This window comes from Salmo salar, chromosome ssa20 (genome assembly GCF_905237065.1).
Source record: "Salmo salar chromosome ssa20, Ssal_v3.1, whole genome shotgun sequence".
Taxonomy (NCBI): Eukaryota; Metazoa; Chordata; class Actinopteri; order Salmoniformes; family Salmonidae; genus Salmo; species Salmo salar.
The window spans coordinates 12,125,616-12,143,525 of NC_059461.1; the positions used below are offsets into that span (position 1 = coordinate 12,125,616).

The 17,910-nt window shown below is 42.9% G+C and overlaps 1 protein-coding gene across 9 annotated transcripts in view; it reads right to left on the reverse strand.

Moving 5' to 3' along the window:
• mef2cb (myocyte enhancer factor 2cb) overlaps nucleotides 1–17,910 on the reverse strand; it is a 98,068-nt gene that overhangs the window by 39,343 nt on the left and 40,815 nt on the right. For all 9 annotated transcript variants that reach the window (XM_014160843.2, XM_045702953.1, XM_045702950.1 and 6 more), the window contains exon 3: nucleotides 4,988–5,191. In XM_014160843.2, coding sequence (XP_014016318.1) covers nucleotides 4,988–5,191 — 204 coding nt within the window. The remainder of the gene's footprint in view (nucleotides 1–4,987; nucleotides 5,192–17,910) is intronic.

Below are 17,910 nucleotides of genomic sequence, written 5' to 3' on the forward strand. Positions count from 1 at the left end.
AGTTCCTGCAAGAGGAAGGCATTGATGCTATGGACTGGCCCGCCCGTTCCCCAGACCTGAATCCAGCACATCTGGGACATCATGTCTCGCTCCATCCACCAACGCCACGTTGCACCACAGACTGTCCAGGAGTTGGCAGATGCTTTAGTCCAGGTCTGGGAGGAGATCCCTCAGGAGACCATCCGCCACCTCATCAGGAGCATGCCCAGACATTGTAGGGAGGTCATACAGGCACGTGGAGGCCACACACACTACTGAGCCTCATTTTGACTTGTTTTAAGGACATTACATCAAAGTTGGATCAGCCTGTAGTGTGGTTTTCCACTTTAATTTTGAGTGTGACTCCAAATCCAGACCTCCATGGGTTGATAAATTGGATTTCCATTGATTATTTTTGTGTGATTTTGTTGTCAGCACATTCAACTATGTAAAGAAAAAAGTATTTAATAAGATTATTTCATTCATTCAGATCTAGGATGTGTTATTTTAGTGTTCCCTTTATTTTTTTGAGCAGTATATATATATTATTTTTTATAGAGGGTAGATGAGCTTTAATATTGCAGATAGATTGTGGCTTCTATCAATTTAATTGTCTGTATCATTTCCAATAACCCATATCATTTTTTGAAATTAAATATATATATATAATTTTAAATATATAGTTTTAAAATATATTTTCCTTCTTTATTATTTTCCACTAACCCTACCACCCCTCCCCTAATTGGAGTTGGGCATTATTACCAAGGCCCACATTTAGGACTAGATAAACAAATTGCTTAGGGACAGAGGTAGTGAGAGATACAGACACATTTACGTTGTCTTTTTTAAATATGGAAACACCTACACCTCTGCCAACTCTGTAAAAAAATCAATATAGCCAGCCAGAGACAGATCAGTATCTGGCACAGTCGGATTATTATTTAGCTAAGTTTCAGATATTACCAGAATGTCCACATTGGTTTGAGAGGCCAGAGTTAGAAGAATATGTAAGAGAATATAACACATTAGATCTGGTAAAAGATTATACAAAGAAAGAAACGTGTTTCTATGTATTTGTTTTGTTCCATCATCTTTGAAATGCAAGAGAAAGACCATTATATCACATAGGAGTCTAGGCGCAATTTAGATTTTTGCCATCTAGATGTGTGAAGGTTCGTGTCTTTTCTGTAGGGAAGCTAATTATCCATCATTTATGACATTTTTGGGAGTGTGTAAACTTACATCTTTTATTACCATATAATTTTTGTATGTTCTCTCTAGTTATGTACTTGAAAATGTATCAATTGACCAATTCGGCACATTTGGGGAGACTTAATACATTTTGAACTGTAATGCAATGGTTCATTGGATCAGTCAAAAACTTTGCACATACACTGCTGACATCTAGTGGCCAAAATCTAAATCGCACCTAGACTCCTAAGTGATGGGGTGGGGTTGGCAGACACACACAGTAAACTATGCTATATTTTATCTCTGGGACCCTCAGGATGACAAATCAGAGCAAGCTTACTGAATGTAAGTACATTATTTACCTTCAGAGGTGAATGTATCAAACCAGTTGCCGTGATAAAAGTTGTTTTGTTGTTGTGCACTCTCCTCAAATAATAGCATGGCATAGCTACTGTAAATTCGACAGTGCAGTTAGATTAACAATAATTATCGTTTTCTGCCCATATAAGACATGTCTATGTCCTGGGAAATTTTCTTGTTACTTACAACGTCATGCTAATCACATTAGCCAAAGTTAGCTCAACTGTCCTGGGGGGGACGGACCGATCCCATAGAGGTTAAATCCCATATGGACTACAACAACTGAGATGTTTCTCAGCATAGAGCTGCAGATGATAATGGTTGGTGAAATGGCAGACGAGGTCCAGCATTTTACATTTTTTACAGTAATGGTAGGCTACAGTTGTAGGATGGTAATTTGAGCCTGTTTGCTACAGCAGGAAAAATATCCTGCTACAAAAGGAAATGTTAATTATTATATGGATTATAATTCATGGACATTTTCGTAGGGGTTGATACATTTTTCATAAGGGAAAATCAAGTCTGAAATTTCTAAGTGGAAATTACAAACTTTAGAAGCTTCTTTAAACCTCAAAATACACTACATTTTCTCCTGCAACAGGGTGATCAAATGAATATCTTACATATGTACAGTATTTCTTACAATCTTTTATTTTGACTGGAATTGTGTTGGTCATTGTTAATAAGTCCAGCATTTATTCCAGTTCAAAGTAGTTTTTCAAAATACTTTACTGAACAGATTGTGCTGCTTTCCCCTCTTCTTGTAATAATTGCTCAATGAGTCTGCGACCGTGGTTGTGGGAATTTTGTTTTTGGGGGGTGGTGCCCTTTTTTTTGTTTAAGCACATGCACCGCAAAAGGTCTGTGCACGGCTCTGATTAGCTTGATAGCAGCTACTGAACAAAGAGTAAAGTTATGGCCAGATGAATGAAGAATAGAGAGTAGAAAAAAAACAGAGTGAGAGATAAGGCCCTGGAGTCCATTTTAAACATACTGTAGCTGGAGAGGCTGTGCAACCCTCTCAGTGCCACTCTCCCAACAACGCTAATTATCAACCAAAGACATGATAATTACATAGAGCTTTATTGCTAATGTAGCAGGCCTGTCTGCCAGCCGCCCACACGCTGCACTGTGCTCCTCTACCACTGCCTCTCCTCCCACTACACCTCCAGGCACAGCAGCCCATCGCAAAACACTGAGATGCTCTGTTTGTGTGTGTGTGTTTGGGTTTATATCTGAGGAGTTGCAGATCTATAGTCATACACTAATATCAACTACACCACATGGTAGTCTATTGCTATCTGGTCTTTGGCCTACACCCTCCTGCTCCGACCGGCCCTCCCTGTCCTACTGTCCTCCTGTCCCCATCCGCTGCACTTCCTACCCAACAGGAAGTCTCCTTTGTTTCTCCCCCCCTTCACACCCACCCACATCCTCCACCTGTGACGTAACTTAGCAGCGGCACACAAGGCTTGGCAGGAGAGATCCACCCCCCCTCCCCACCTCCCACGTTAAACGTGCTCGCGGGTGCGCTGTGGCCAATCCCTTTAGCACGCCGCGGCTAAGGCTAAGGCCTCTTCAGATCGATTTCTCCCGCTGCGAGTCGGTCTGAGCGAGCGGAACCCATGTCCGCCCCGGGATCAGAGAAGCCAGCGCCGCAGCACTCCCCCACGAGACTCTTTAGCGTGATCCTCAGACACAGCTGTTTACGCGTTAGCCATCCTCCACTCGGCTAATAGAGAGCTTCAAAGCCCCTGCAGGTCTGGTCACGGCGCTTGTTGAAACATGTGACGGCTCTCTTCACGGTCTCTGTTGGAGAGACTAATACACCGACTACAGTTGCTGAAGGGCTTAGATGCAGAGACTGGATATGTAGGCTATGATATGGATAAGAGCGTCTGCTAAATGAGTAAATGTAAAATAAATAACACGGAGAGAAGGCTTGTTATCGTTCTGCGTGTAGTTGGACCTGATTTACATGCCGCTGCATGGAAGGGGAATTAGGGTACTTCATAAAGACACAAGGAGGCATTTGGGGATATTACATACAGTACATTATATGTAAATACTATATTATAGATGGGCCGTATCTAGGCCTACTGGATAAAATGTGTTCTTAAAATACATTCCACTAAATTTGAAATGTATAATTTTCCAGTAATTAATACATAGCAATGCATATGCCCAATGCATTTAACCAACATAATCGAATGCATCTGGTACAGTTGCATTTGCAAAGTGAGAGTAGGTTTGAAATAGTAAGCAGAGCACATCTTAAGGCTACCAACATGATATATAGTACATGCCCCCTTAAATGCATTCTATGCTAATGAATACGGTCTGGTGTGTCTATGTTTTCATCATTAATGTGGATAATGCTTTGAGTGCACTATCTTTTGATAGAAGCTACTCTAAATAGCATATATTCCTTTTTTAGTTGACCACTTGAATTGGTAAGGATATGGCCTGTATGCAACATCAACAACAACAACGGAGCATGCATTCATTATTCTGTGTAATCTTAAATACTTTTGAGCGGTCAGTAAACTTCACTAAGAAATAACCCTCTTCTTCTCTTTTATGTCTCCCTAAAACATAGTGATCCTATACTTCTGTGTCAAGGGTCCCTCTCATATGCTATCTTTGTGTGTCTGTGTGTGCAGCCAGGTATGTGTGTTTGTGTGTTCAGGTGCCTGTGTAGGTTTAAGAGGGAACCTTTGTGTAATCATAAGTCACTGTGTGTGTGTGTGTGTGTGTGTGTGTGTGTGTGTGTGTGTGTGTGTGTGTGTGTGTGTGTGTGTGTGTGTGTGTGTGTGTGTGTGTGTGTGTGTGTGTGTGTGTGTGTGTGTGTGCATATGTGTTTGTATGTGGGCCACCAGGGTCAGGCAGATCAGCATGGTGACCGTTGTGTAAGCAGGGTCACGTTGGTCACGTTGGAGCATGTTGGCTTGTCCCTGTGGCCTGGTGTGCGGCTCACCTGACACAGCCATTTAATGTCCTACCAGGCTTACATCACCCATGTCCACGCCACGGCGACCTAGGATAACATGTCCCCTGGAGCGCGAGTCACAACAATGCCAAGGGGACACTAACTATGGGCTAAATCTCACAGGGGCTGTAGGGCCTTACCGATGCAAGGGGCCTCACCGATGTCCGATGCCTGGGGCTATAGGGGCCTTACCGATGCCAGGGGCTATAGGGGCCTGTCTCTATAAGAAAGAGCCCAAGGGATAGTTGCCTGTACACTTTGGATGGATGCCTTATGCTTTTGTAGTCTAGATATGAAAGTGTGTGTGTGTGTGTGTGTGTGTGTGTGTGTGTGTGTGTGTGTGTGTGTGTGTGTGTGTGTGTGTGTGTGTGTGTGTGTGTGTGTGTGTGTGTGTGTGTGTGTGTGTGTGTGTATGTGTGTGTATGTGTGTGTGAACATGTGTGGTGTGTACGGTGTCCGGGGACTCACCTCCACGATATCAGAGTTGGTCCTGCTCTCGTGGGGCTCGTTGTACTCCGTGTACTTGAGCAGCACCTTGTCCATGTCGGTGCTGGCATACTGGAACAGCTTGTTGGTACTGTTGAAGATGATGAGGGCGATCTCACAGTCACACAGCACGCTCAGCTCATACGCCTTCTTCATCAGGCCAAACTTCCTCTTCGTAAATGTCACCTAGGGAGAGAAAGAGAGAGGGAGAATGAAGAGAGGAGGAGAGAGAGAGTGAGAGAGGTTACAGGGTGAACGTCTGAGGGTGAATTTAGGGGAGGCAGGTTTTCAGCACTGGAATGTGTGTTGTGTTTTCCTTGTTGGGGGTTGGAATGGGGGGATATCAGTTCTTGTACAGTACACCTGACCGGACCAGACCCCACTGTGTCAACACCAAACTGGATTTTCCCTTAAATTTTATTATTAACACATTTCATAAATACATCTAATTATTTTATATTATAGAATAAAACACCGTCTTTGACCTCTTTGTTTTCCTTCATAATGTGTGAAGAAAGAGAAATCTGGCGCAATCAGAGCTTTTCCACTCATAAATCATGAAACTGAAGCTGCATGCGGGAATTTCTCAACAGTCATGGCTGTTCTCCACTGCGACCTCCCACTGAGAGGTTACTGTAACAGTCCATCTACTCTGGCAAGAAAAAAAAAAGAAGCTGAATAGAATTTTAAGGAACCGAGAGTGATCTGTCTTAAAGAGATAATGAGCCAGATCAGTTTATCATCTGTGGGCGACATCAAAGCATACTGCACTTTATTATAGAACATCTGAGTCTTTATATCGACCCTTCATATGATTGGAGCGTATCAACCGCTCGCTCACAAACACACACACGCATACTAACTTCATTGTGCGCTTGCGAGAGTACAGCTAAGACTTCTAACAGTCTTAGAGATACAACTTTGTATTGGTAAAAATAGCCCAGGGGTTTGCTCGCTGAGTTTTGTTTTATATAGCGCCTGAAGCACCAGGTAGATATAAATGTTGCTCCACAGAAACCATGCAGGCAGTCTTCACATATAGGAACCTTTGTGTGTGTGTATGTGTGTGCGTGTGCGTGCCTGCGTGCATGTTTGAGGCCCAGTACCTCAGCACATCATCTTGAAACACACACACACACACACACACACACACACACATAAAAGGTACCTTTAGGTTTCCAAATAGAACCATGCAAGTTGTTTAATTCATGTGTCTGTTACCTGGCCCTCCGTGATGCGATAACACTGTTCAAATCAAATGAAATTGTATTAGTCATACACCGAATACAAAGGGTGAAGACTTTACCATGAAATGCTTAATTACGAGCCCTTTCCAAACCTTGCAGAGTTAAAAGGTAAGAAAAGGGGGGAAAACATGAATGATTCATGGTGCCCTAGCCTGGTAGGGACCCTAAATGTTAAGAAAATTCTTTGTTTATCATTTATAAAAATGTTAGACAAAAAAATCTGGGATGACAATTTAAACATATAACCATAATTAGATCAGGCATCTTTCTGCTTGATAGCTTGCTAGCTACAGGTAGCTGCCTACAGTGGACTCACTCGGCTCAGTCAGAGCAGTAATTATTAACATGATGATGAGCTACCAGCTATGGCTAGCTAATTAGCTATTATTTAGATATTATTATAACTGTATTCCCCAATATTTGCGTGACATTTGTTAGCTAGCTAGACTAAAATTAAAACCTAAAATGTAGCCTACCTACCCATACTGTAGATGCTACTACTACTACTGCTGTAGACAAAAATCCCAACGTGTGTCTACTACATGAAGTTGAAACAGCGGACCTTGGAGGTGAGGCAGTTGTTTTGGAGCAGCAGCAGCATAACTAGACCATTTTTAAATTGTAAAGTTAGGCACATGATGACTTAGACACACTTAAATACGTATTCTATTTGATATGTATACTGTTCAAAAGGTTTTTCTTTCAGTAGTAGATTTTTAGTATGGTAACCTTTTGTAGGAGCGAACATTAAACCTAAAATTCCCTTTGTTTACTCACTTTCTAGTGCCAAGAGAGCCCCAGGTAGGCAGAATCTCAGCAGAAAGCTGTCAGACAGACTCTGATGCAGAGGAGAGCAGGGAGGAGGAAGAGGAGATAAAGAGTAGCAGCAGTGCCAGTGAAGGAGTGACAGAAGAGATTGAACAAGCAAGCAATAAAAGAAAGGAAGAGTATGGACAGTTTCGAAGTGAGGAAGATGAGGTTTTAGATGATCCAGCACTGTGGCCAGAGAAGGCAATCTTCCTGCTCACTTTCTGGGTAAAAGCTTTGCAGTGTATTGAGAATAGAAGCCTATTTCTTCAGTCAGGAAATATTTCACTGGACACTGAAGAAGCTCACATTAAGGCACTACAGGAAGAAATACAGACTCTGCGTAATCAATGGGACGCTCTTCTGGCAGAAGCCTCCATGGTGGCAAATGAAATGGGTGTAACTACTCAGTTTCACAATGAACAGAGGAGCCGCCAGAAAAAAAGAAAACGTTTCCCTGATGAGACTGAAGATGACATAGCAGATGAACAGAAGTCAGACACTGGATTTCGCAACACAGTGTTTTATGTGGCTCTGGATAGTATAATCAGTCATTTGGACATGCGGTTCCACACGATTGCAGCTATACGCGAGGAGTTTTCACCAATATTTACATTTAGGAAAATGACTGAAAACCAAATTAGTTTATCTTGCCACATATTGAGAAGCAAGTACTCCAAAGATCTCACAGATGGATTTGAAAATGAAGTGCGACATATAAAGACGATATATGGTGCCACTTTTCAGATGGTATTTTTTCCTGTAGAGCTCCTAAATGCCATCCACGAGATGCAGCTACAGAGCATTTTTGGAGAGGTGTGCATTGCACTTCAAATCTTCTGTACAATGCCTGTAACAGTTGCTGGAGGGGAACGTGCCTTCAGTAAGCTGAAGCTTATAAAGAACTATCTAAGATCTACAATGTGCCAAGACAGGTTGAACAGCCTTGCTATCCAGTTAGCAAGAATACCAGTTAGCTAGTAAATTAAACTTTAAAGACATTATAAATTAGTTTGCTCACAAGAAGGCTCGACGCTGGGCTCTTGGTGCAGTGAAAGCTCTGAGTTTTGTTAACAGGGAATAAACACAACGACAAATGTCTTAACCTGTTCTACCCAAGCCTGCCCGGGGATGGGCAAAATACTGTTTCAGAGTGTTTTCTGCTATGGTTTATCTCCTGTTGAACTTACTCAGGAAGGCCCACATAATGTCTTGACACTACAGTTGCAGTTTCACAGAAGCTTGTTCTCTGTAGGTACCACTTTTATGCCTGCAGTCCACATAGTTCAGGATTTTTTTAAATTTAGGGTATGTTATTTAGGCATATATTTATGAATTATGCATAGGGCAGAAGAGGATTAGCCTTGTTTATAAGAATTGGTAATAGATTCTTAATCTGAAACATGGAGCATTGGTAATTTCTTCATTAAAACTGACTACAATACCATATAGTAAAAAATAAGTCACCAATTGTGTAGTTATTTATAATAAAGCATCATAAAACTCTCATGACACAAACAGCTTTTGTTAACATTAGGAACCAAAAATGTTTGCAATACTGTTAATATAGGCAAAGGATGACGGTGGAAACTAGAATCTGCACAATTGTAGTATAGAGCAGCAGAAGCTTATAGTTAGTACATTTAATAACACATATTGTTCAGTACGTTATTTTAATCTGAAACATTCTGATTTCTATGTTAGGGGCCCGGTAGTTTTTTTTCATGTAGATATGGGTAAAAGTGACTAAGCAATCAGGATATATAATAAACAGAGTAGCAGCAGCGTATGTGAAGGGTGTGAAAGAGTGTGAAAGTGTGTCTATGTGTGAGTTGTGTTTGTGTTTTGTCTGTGTGTGAGTGTATGTAGTGTGTGTGTATGTGTGTGTGTATATGTGTGTTGGAGTAGAGTATGTGTGAGTGTGTGGGTAGAGTCCAGTGAGTGTGCATAGAACCAGTGCAGGATAGTTAGTGCAAATAAAAAGGGGATTAATGCAAATAGTCAAGGTAGCCATTTCATTAACTCTTCAGCAGTCGTATAGCATGGGGGTAGAAGCTTTAAGAGACTTTTGGTCACAGACTTGGCTCTCCGGTACCCCTTGCCGTGCGGTAGCAGAGAGAACTGTCTATGACTTGGGTGGCTGGAGTCATTGACAATTTTTAGGGCCTCACGACCCATACCAGCGTAGTAGGTGAAACCTACTAGGTGTCTGCTTCATAAACACTATCCTGTGCTTTTACATTGGTTCTCTGCATGGAGGAGGAATCTGATTGGTTCACGACCCTGTGATAACCTGATAATTACCTGGGGTCTAATAGGACAATAAGAAACATTCAAGTGTCGTCTTTTCTGGTACCTCTCCAGATCACCAAGACTATAGATACTCAATTAAATCTCTATCTCTTCCTCTCCTTTATCTTTGACTGGAGCAGGAAGCTGATGAGAGTGGAGCGAGAGAGAGAGAGAGAGAGAGAGAGAGAGAGAGAGAGAGAGAGAGAGATCTCCAGAACAGTGCCCAGCTGGTTGCTAATGATCGAGGCATGTTGATTAACTGAAGCGTTTGTCTCTTCTGTTCTCTACTGACACCTTACACGAGCCACAAACACAAGAGCTAAACCTCCCCAATAACAAACCAATTACACACGTCCTGAATACAAATTACTAGGAAGAGATTAGGAGCACTGCCAACTGTTTCGGTCTACTAGTGTGAAAGTTCTGGAGTCAAAAACTTCAGATATGGATGGACCAGATCAATGTACCAGTGAAGGAATAATTGAACGTATCAATACAGATCTTTCCTACAGTGTCCTTCAGTGTATCATTGAGGTCTTCAGCAGCTGAGAATCTCTCAGGACTGAAAGAGGAGAAGAAGACGGATAGATATCAATAGAGTTTTGCCTTTCCTTTCCTGAAATGAAATCTGACAGGATGCACCACGGAAATCGAATATCAAACGACATCCTCTTCTCTACGATGATATGAGCAGCGCCGTTCTGTATAGGCCAACCTCAGATGAACTACAGACCCTGTCCCAGCCTTCCCTCTGAGTTGGGGAATGATGTCACCACACCACAATGAGCTCCATATCGAATGGCCACCAAGGCTCAAGACAACAGAGGTTGAAAGAAGAGACAGGACACGCTTTCAACTCCCCTACAATGACGTATGAAAAAGGCTCTAGACTTCAGTACAACTCAAATGATTCACCACAGAATGGCTCCGCTGGGCTTTAAATACCATGGTGACATTTACAGTCATACCAAAATGCTAAAAAAACAAACCCCCGTTCAGACGCAAGGACCAAAGGCAGGTAGCGACTGGATGATTAACTGTCATAACAAGCCCACTGGAATCTATAATGCAGTGGGACAGAAATACAAACACCAAGGCTTAACTAGGCCTGCTGCTGCTGGCTACTTGCTACATGACAAACTCAACAAGACACCACTAGAAGGTCATGTGAGGCTAGTTTGGAACACGTCCTAAGTGGTGTCTTCCTCAGGTGGCAGGAAGTTGAAGGAACTTACAGGAAGTTGAAGTTCTGGTGCCAGAGGCTTTAGGGAAAGGTACATTCTACCGGAAGAACAGTTGCTGAGCGAACATGCAGGCCCAGAGGTGGCATCACCCACTCACTTTAAACTGACAACTTTTGTTTTTTTAAAGTGGTTGGCAGCACACATGGCACAGTGGGGGTCTATGTCTCCAGCTCATATTATATCCTAGAAACAAAAAAAATCTGATCAAATGACAAGTAACACCTACATAAAAATAACAACCCAACGCCATTCCATAATCTTAACACCTACACCTAAAAAAACACACACACATATAAACAGTACACGCTGACACCCTTTCAAAGTCACATGCACCACAACCTCACAAGGAACAATGTTTTTTTTTTCTTCACATGGAAATAGAAAATACAAGTAATGCATCTGATCAATCATATGTGCATGTGAACACATCTACTACAACATGGAGAAGGTAGGCCTAGTTAGTTCTCTGAGTGGTGGTGCATTTCACTGGTTGGCTTAGCGAAACGCTGCCCTGTGAATCGCTGACCTCACATAATGCCCACATGTGAACGCAATTAACCATCTGACACGACCCTTGTGCTGGTGATGTAACCGCAGGCACTTCCTGCCGCTATGGGATCTTGAACCAATGTTCTGGTCCCCATTGCCTTGAATGGAGTGTCCAATGGAGGACTAGCAATATCTCCTATCCTATTGTCAGCAATATCAAAACATGCTAATAACAGAACATTGTTGTAGCACCTTTGCTGCTATCAGGGCTGGAGGTTTGGTGGGGAGAACATTGTAAACCAAACAAATTGTGAATGAGTGTGTTTTCCCAGCAGAATTCTCAGGGGCCCCAGAGTTAGAAACCTATTGTTGCACAGAATGGTTCATGGTCATGCACAGTGAGAAGATACAGTGTGCAATAAAACCCCCAAAGGCCTCACGATTTGGCATTGTCTGCTAGAGCACTTCAACGGGTCAGAGGCCGAACATCCTGCCTCCTCACATACTATACACCCTCCTTCCCTGTCCCCTCATGATGGACAGCATCAACAAAGAGGACAAACATGTTTACCACAAGGAGCTCCATTTACCTACATGTACAAATTACCTCAACTAACCTGTACCCCCGCACATCGACTCGGTACCGGTACCCCCTGTATATAGCCTCGTTATTGTTATTTTATTGTGTTATTTTTATTATTTTTTTACTTTAATTTATTTGGTAAATATTTTCTTAACTCTTCTGCACTGTTGGTTAATAAGGGTTGTAAGTAAGCATTTCACTGTAAGGTCTACACTTGTATTCGGCGCATGTGATAAATAAAGTTTGATTTGATTTGAGTGGCTGATTCTGCGCCACACATGGGGGAGGATGAAGGGGGGGGGGGCACAGGAAGCACATTTGTATGCATTTCCTCTCATAACAGGAAGAGCCCGGTGGCTTCCCCTTCACAATGGCTTCGCTTCTGCTTCCCACCTCCTGCCTGCACTTCCCTGGGGGGGAGGAGGAGAAAGACAGGGACCGAGAGCAGGCATTTAACAAAGCAAACACACACACAACATTTTGTTAAGACTCATGCACAGATACAGACACATGCAGGCCAGCACTCATTACCATGGCCCTCCTAGGGCTGTTACGGTGACCGTATTACTGCCACACACGAGTCATGACAGCAGTACAATTTCACGTGACCATTGAGTCACAGTAATCTCCTCTTATGCACTCAGGACATGTTTTGGAAGTACCCTAACAACCATTAGGTCACTAACGGCCTGGTAGTCAGGGCTCTATTGTCCCTCTAACCACTCTGACGTCAATGCAAATACAATTGAAAATCACATCAAACACATCATCAAAACAGTACGCCTATCCTACTTTTAAAACTCACCTCGCTGTGACGATCAATTTGAAGAAAGAAGTTCAAAAGCAGGTTCAAAGTCTAACACAACAAAATGGACAGCACTTTCTAAGGTGATGATTCATTCAAACACCCATATGCATATTTGAACTTATACATATGCATAGGCTTATGAGTCCAAGTTCGAAAAAAATACCTGAATTAAAATTACGATTGCAATACAATACAATACATAGCCTACCTTACAATTCTGCTTACAATTCTGTTGAATTTGTATATGATTTTGAATAACCAAGTAATAGGGATTTTTTTATATTTTCATCATTAATAGGCTGAAACATTACCTTTAGCTATACAGAATATCTCACCGCCATAAGTTTCCATCTCCTCCTCTCTTTGTTCTTTATTCCTTTCTCAAGTGTGCAGAAGGGCTGTCAACAGTTTAGTGAAATATGTTTCGTTGTAAAAACTACCGATGTTTCCGAACCGATTTCCCTTGGTTTCTCAAATGAAGCACTGGCTAGCTGCAGGAACAGGGTTGGAGAGCCCGTGGCATACAGAGTTTGGGCGGAATATCACCTGTCGCGTAGCGAGAGCATGCTCCGCAAACAGTGGTTGATGGGTGGAGTAAAATAAGTGTTCTTATATTTATATCTCAGCTGCTCTTACACTTAACATAGCCACTTCATTTGCACACTTGCTCCGGAATGAGAAAAATAATCTTTCTATTTTATTCAGCTAAGTTAAATTATATTCTTCTGACTATAAAATCATATAATATAAAATAATGTAATGGGACTTATAAGCATATCTGGTCTGCTAAAAGAACAAACCTACAGACTATGGCATGGAGCATAGCCAGATAACATACAGTAGGCTAACTCATATTCTGTTCTTCTGACATACATTTTCTTCATATCATAATGTTTCTTTAGACCTGACTAAAATAGATAATGGATTTATTGTGTTGGTGTTATTACATTTATGCTTTGACTTTTTAATCGTAGATGTTCCAAAGGCGCACAACAGCGGCTTGAATGCAGCTTGTATGCGTGGAAGCCTGGAGATGCTACATTTCATGACCGCCACAGCCCTACGCCCTCCACACAAACACTCATTGTCAGAAGCCAAAGCAGGAAGAGATGGACTCCTCACACTCACACAAAAGGATTAAGGAGAGGAGACCAAGACCTGGGCTTGAACTCTCCTTCTGGGCCATACAGGCTTCTGGAGATGCATGATGACAACAGGAGCTTTGTTCCAGCTCACATCTCTAATATATGCTTACTCTACTCCCCTGCACCACCCAGCACCCACCCACTCCTAATAACCTTTCCTAGACTTTCTGAATTCAGCAAAAACAAAGGTCCTGTGCAAGAGATTACATTTCAACTGAAGTTAATCAATTAAAGTCTATCAATAAGTAATGTCTGAATTTTGTTTCGACATTACAATATGAAAAATGGCTAATGCAGAGACTGCATTGGCTTTTATTTCCCCAGAGGCACTGATTTCTGAGAAAAGCACTCCTGTCCGAGTATGGTCGTGCGCTGTATGTCCCTGCTTATTCTGTAAAACCACAAGTGGAAAGTAATATATCCACTGCCCGCTGTGGATGTTACTCTGCAAGGGCCTAGTTGGTGGCGAGATTCACCAAAATAGGTTTTCCTTTTCATTCATTTGTGAGGGTGAAAATGTCTCGTGGCACAGAGCGCAAGTTGAACGATAGAGGGGAAAGAAGGAAAAAGGGAAACACCAATAATTATATTTTTACTTTCATGTGAATCGTAGAGAAACAAAATGCATGAAAAGAGGACAAAGTGGAGAATAGCAGTACGAGACGAGTATAGAGAAACAAGATGCATGAAAAGAGGACAAAGTGGAGAATGGCAGTACAAGAGGAGCACAAGAGGCAGATAAAAGAGATAAGAAGACAAAAGAGGGCATGAAGTGGAGGAAAGGTGAGGTATTTTTGCGAGCGCTCTCTGGGTTGAGCATGCTGACACAGAGGAGCCTGGCTCGCATAGGTAACGATCACTAAAAGAAGAAGGAGAAGAGAAAAGGTGGGAAACTGGGGAAGAGAGGAGGAGCGCAGGGGTGACGAAATACCCTGAGGGCCTCATTATTTTCCTGCTGTTAATTTACCTTGCAAGCTTTCTCACCACACCACTGTTGATTGGAGACACGGCACAATTGTCGTGAGTGAAAGAACCATGTCTCGTTCTGCGGTGCTGTGGTTGTCTCGATAAGAGAAAAATAAGAAAGAAGATAAAGATATATCATTGTGTTCGCTTCTCTCTGAGTCCTGACTGGGGGATGTGATTGGGGAGGGATGTGATTGCTGGGGTTCAGCGGTCTACTTCCTGTGACTAATGACCTCATCCATGTTTAACCTATGACCCCTCCAAAAGGGCTCTTCCCCTTTGCAACCCACCACCCCCACTGTCACACACACACGCACGCACGCACGCCACACACACACACACACACACACACACACACACACACACACACACACACACACACACACACACACACACACACACACACACACACACACACACACACACACACACACACACACACACACACACACACACGGCTGAACTGTCACTCTGCATTACCCTCAATTATACCCAATTAGCTGGAATCCATGATGGCTGACCCTGGACATTAACGACAAGACGAGCGGTAGATGTGTTTACCTCAGTGCTTCTACTTAAATGTATGTGTGCTTGTGTGTGTTAAATACAAATGTATGTAAGTGTGTGTGTGTGCGTGCGTGCGTGCGTGCGTGTGTGTGTGTGTGTGTGTCTGCTCTCTGTCTGCGGCCCATGCGTTTATGGCACAGGGGGCTCTTTCATGTGCCCAGGGCTGGGAGAGGGTCTGAGTGGCCGGGGGGGTGGGAGCCAGGGCTCAAACACTGCTGCCCTCTGTCCAGAGCTCTGGGCAGGCATTCAACGCCAGGGAGGCCTGGCCGTGGTGCCCCTGCTCAGAGGAAGTGTTTCGGGGCCTGGGGGTGGCAGGCCAAAGTGGCCGCCCAGAGAGACGGAGGTCCCGTGCCCGCGGTGATGGCGCCATGGTGGGCTGCGGAGCCCGGTGGGTGGCAGGGTGGTGCTGACAGCCCTAACAGAACGGTGCCACTCAATAAAAGGCAGGGAGAGCAGGGGAGCGGACGCTTCTAGTGAGTAGAGGTGAAAGGCTCCCATAATGTCTACATTGCGCCGCAATAGCAACGATAGTATGAAATGAGATGTCAAATGTCGACAGCCACATCGGCCTGATTCCCCACATACATGTCAGAGTGAAACTAAGATCTACCACTTCAAACAATTTTTGATCTATTCCTTCATGTGTATGGATTGATTGTGATTTAGAGAGCGTTACGTAGATTTTAAGTCATAAGAGTTTTGTTCAGGGCAGGCTGGGAGCTCGTTTGCGTGAAAATAACACAAACATGTGAAGAATGTGGAGGCTAAAGATAACACCTCTGATGTGTATTTGGCTGAAGCGCACAGAAGTTTCCTCAAAGGGGAAGTGAAAATATGCAAAGGCCAGGCAGCCATTTAGACAAAAAAATTATAAATAAATTCTGTGTGCCAAAGGTCCCTGTCTGTCTTGTGACGGTCACCTTCATATCCTTGTTGCTTGGCTCAGACATAAGAGAACTGATGTCATTTTACCAACATTGCCATGTATGGCAAAAAGCAAAAGAGCTTATTCAAAAGTTGTTTAAAAGGTTTATTTAAGGATTTTGTATCAATATGAATGCAAATTAATGTGTAAAAAGGCTGGTGTAAAATGACTTACATGAGACCTCAGTTATAAACTGTTATATGCTTGTTCACTTTCTTTCTCTCTCAACCCCCTCCTCTTTCTCCCTCCTTCCCTCTCTCTCTGTAAGCGAAACCCGGATATCTGTGGCATCGATTCCCCTCAGGTGTCCTTCCTGTCTCCCTCTCTCCCCTCCTCATCCTTGGGAGCCGGAGTGCCTGGTGCGACCGGTGAGCCCGGTCTGCGGTGGGACAGGGAGGGAGGGAAAGGAGACTGAGATAACAGCAGACAGGAAGTGTGCACTGGTGCAACGTGATAGCCTTCTCCACTGAAACTTCCTGACCTCCTCCACACTCCCTATCTCTCTCTCTCCTCCTTTTGACTACAACACACTGACTCAATAACCTGTCACTGATGTCTGGCAACAACTGTACTGGTCCCCCCCACGGGGGACCAGTTCGTAATAAAACATTTTTTATGAAATGTATGCATTCACTACTGTATGTCGCTCTGGATAAGAGCGTCTGCTAAATGACTAAAATGTAAAATGTAGATCTCCCAGAAACTCAAGTAGGAAATAACAGAGTTTATGACAGCTCCACTCCCCTCCTTCTATTTTCACCAATCTCTCTTTTTCTCTTATTTCTTTTGTCTCACTAATGAGCACTCAGTCCACCCAGCTGCAACAGCCACTTCAGGGGATGTCCACAATGGCAGTGTGAAGAGAGCCCAATGACAGTGTTTATGTGGAGATATCATACTGTCAAAGGTTAGAGGGGTCAGTGAGCAACTCTGTTAGATGTTAGCCATACAGAATGACAAGCACAGTAGAAGGATCTAAGAGAGTCTTTCAACAACTGTGCTGGATGTAACAACCATTGAATGTTGTGACAGTAAGTTGCATGGGATAATGGTTCACAGAGTGGTGAGGACTGGGGAGGGAGGGACAGCCTGGGTGTGTGTGACCTGTGAGGGGAGGGGGCACGTTAGCAGCATATGGATCGAATTGGACTGACAGGGAGCTGACAGAGTGGCGGTGGTCACTGGTGCCACAGGAAGTGATGGATTGGGGGCCTGGAGGGCAGAGAGAGAAGTTTTTCTCCATCCATTTCCTGGGTTGTGTGGCTGATGTTCCGTCGTTTTTCTTTTCAATTAACTGTCCATTGAAAATCTCACCTTTAAAAGTTAAATTCTGTTAACTCATAGCCAAATAATGTTGTTGACTCATCCTATACTGGTTTGTGGCCAAAGCATAAATTGGAGAAAAAAATACTTCAAAAACCGCACCTCAAACTTGTATCTCAAACAGACTGTTTAAAAAATGCTTGTTATTTACTCATAGAGGATGATATCATCCTCCTGAGCAGGATGAGCTGGCCAATATTTCTAATGACGCCCACACCATTTTCTGGAAGGAAAACTATTTCACTCATATTGTAATGAATTATTAGTAATAATATTTCAGAGAAATCTAGAAGCACTGGACAGTTACTTTAAGACCTGGCCACAAATGAAGCAAGCTGTGTGATATTGATGGTAAATACTTTGCCTTTATCTACATTTTTGCCTCATCTTCTAAAATGTATTGAACATTAAATCTAGAATCTTGGGTTTTACATACATTTTTGGACTTATAAATTAAAGATATATATATTCTAAAAAATACAACTTGTAAATGCCTCATGAGCTTAGTT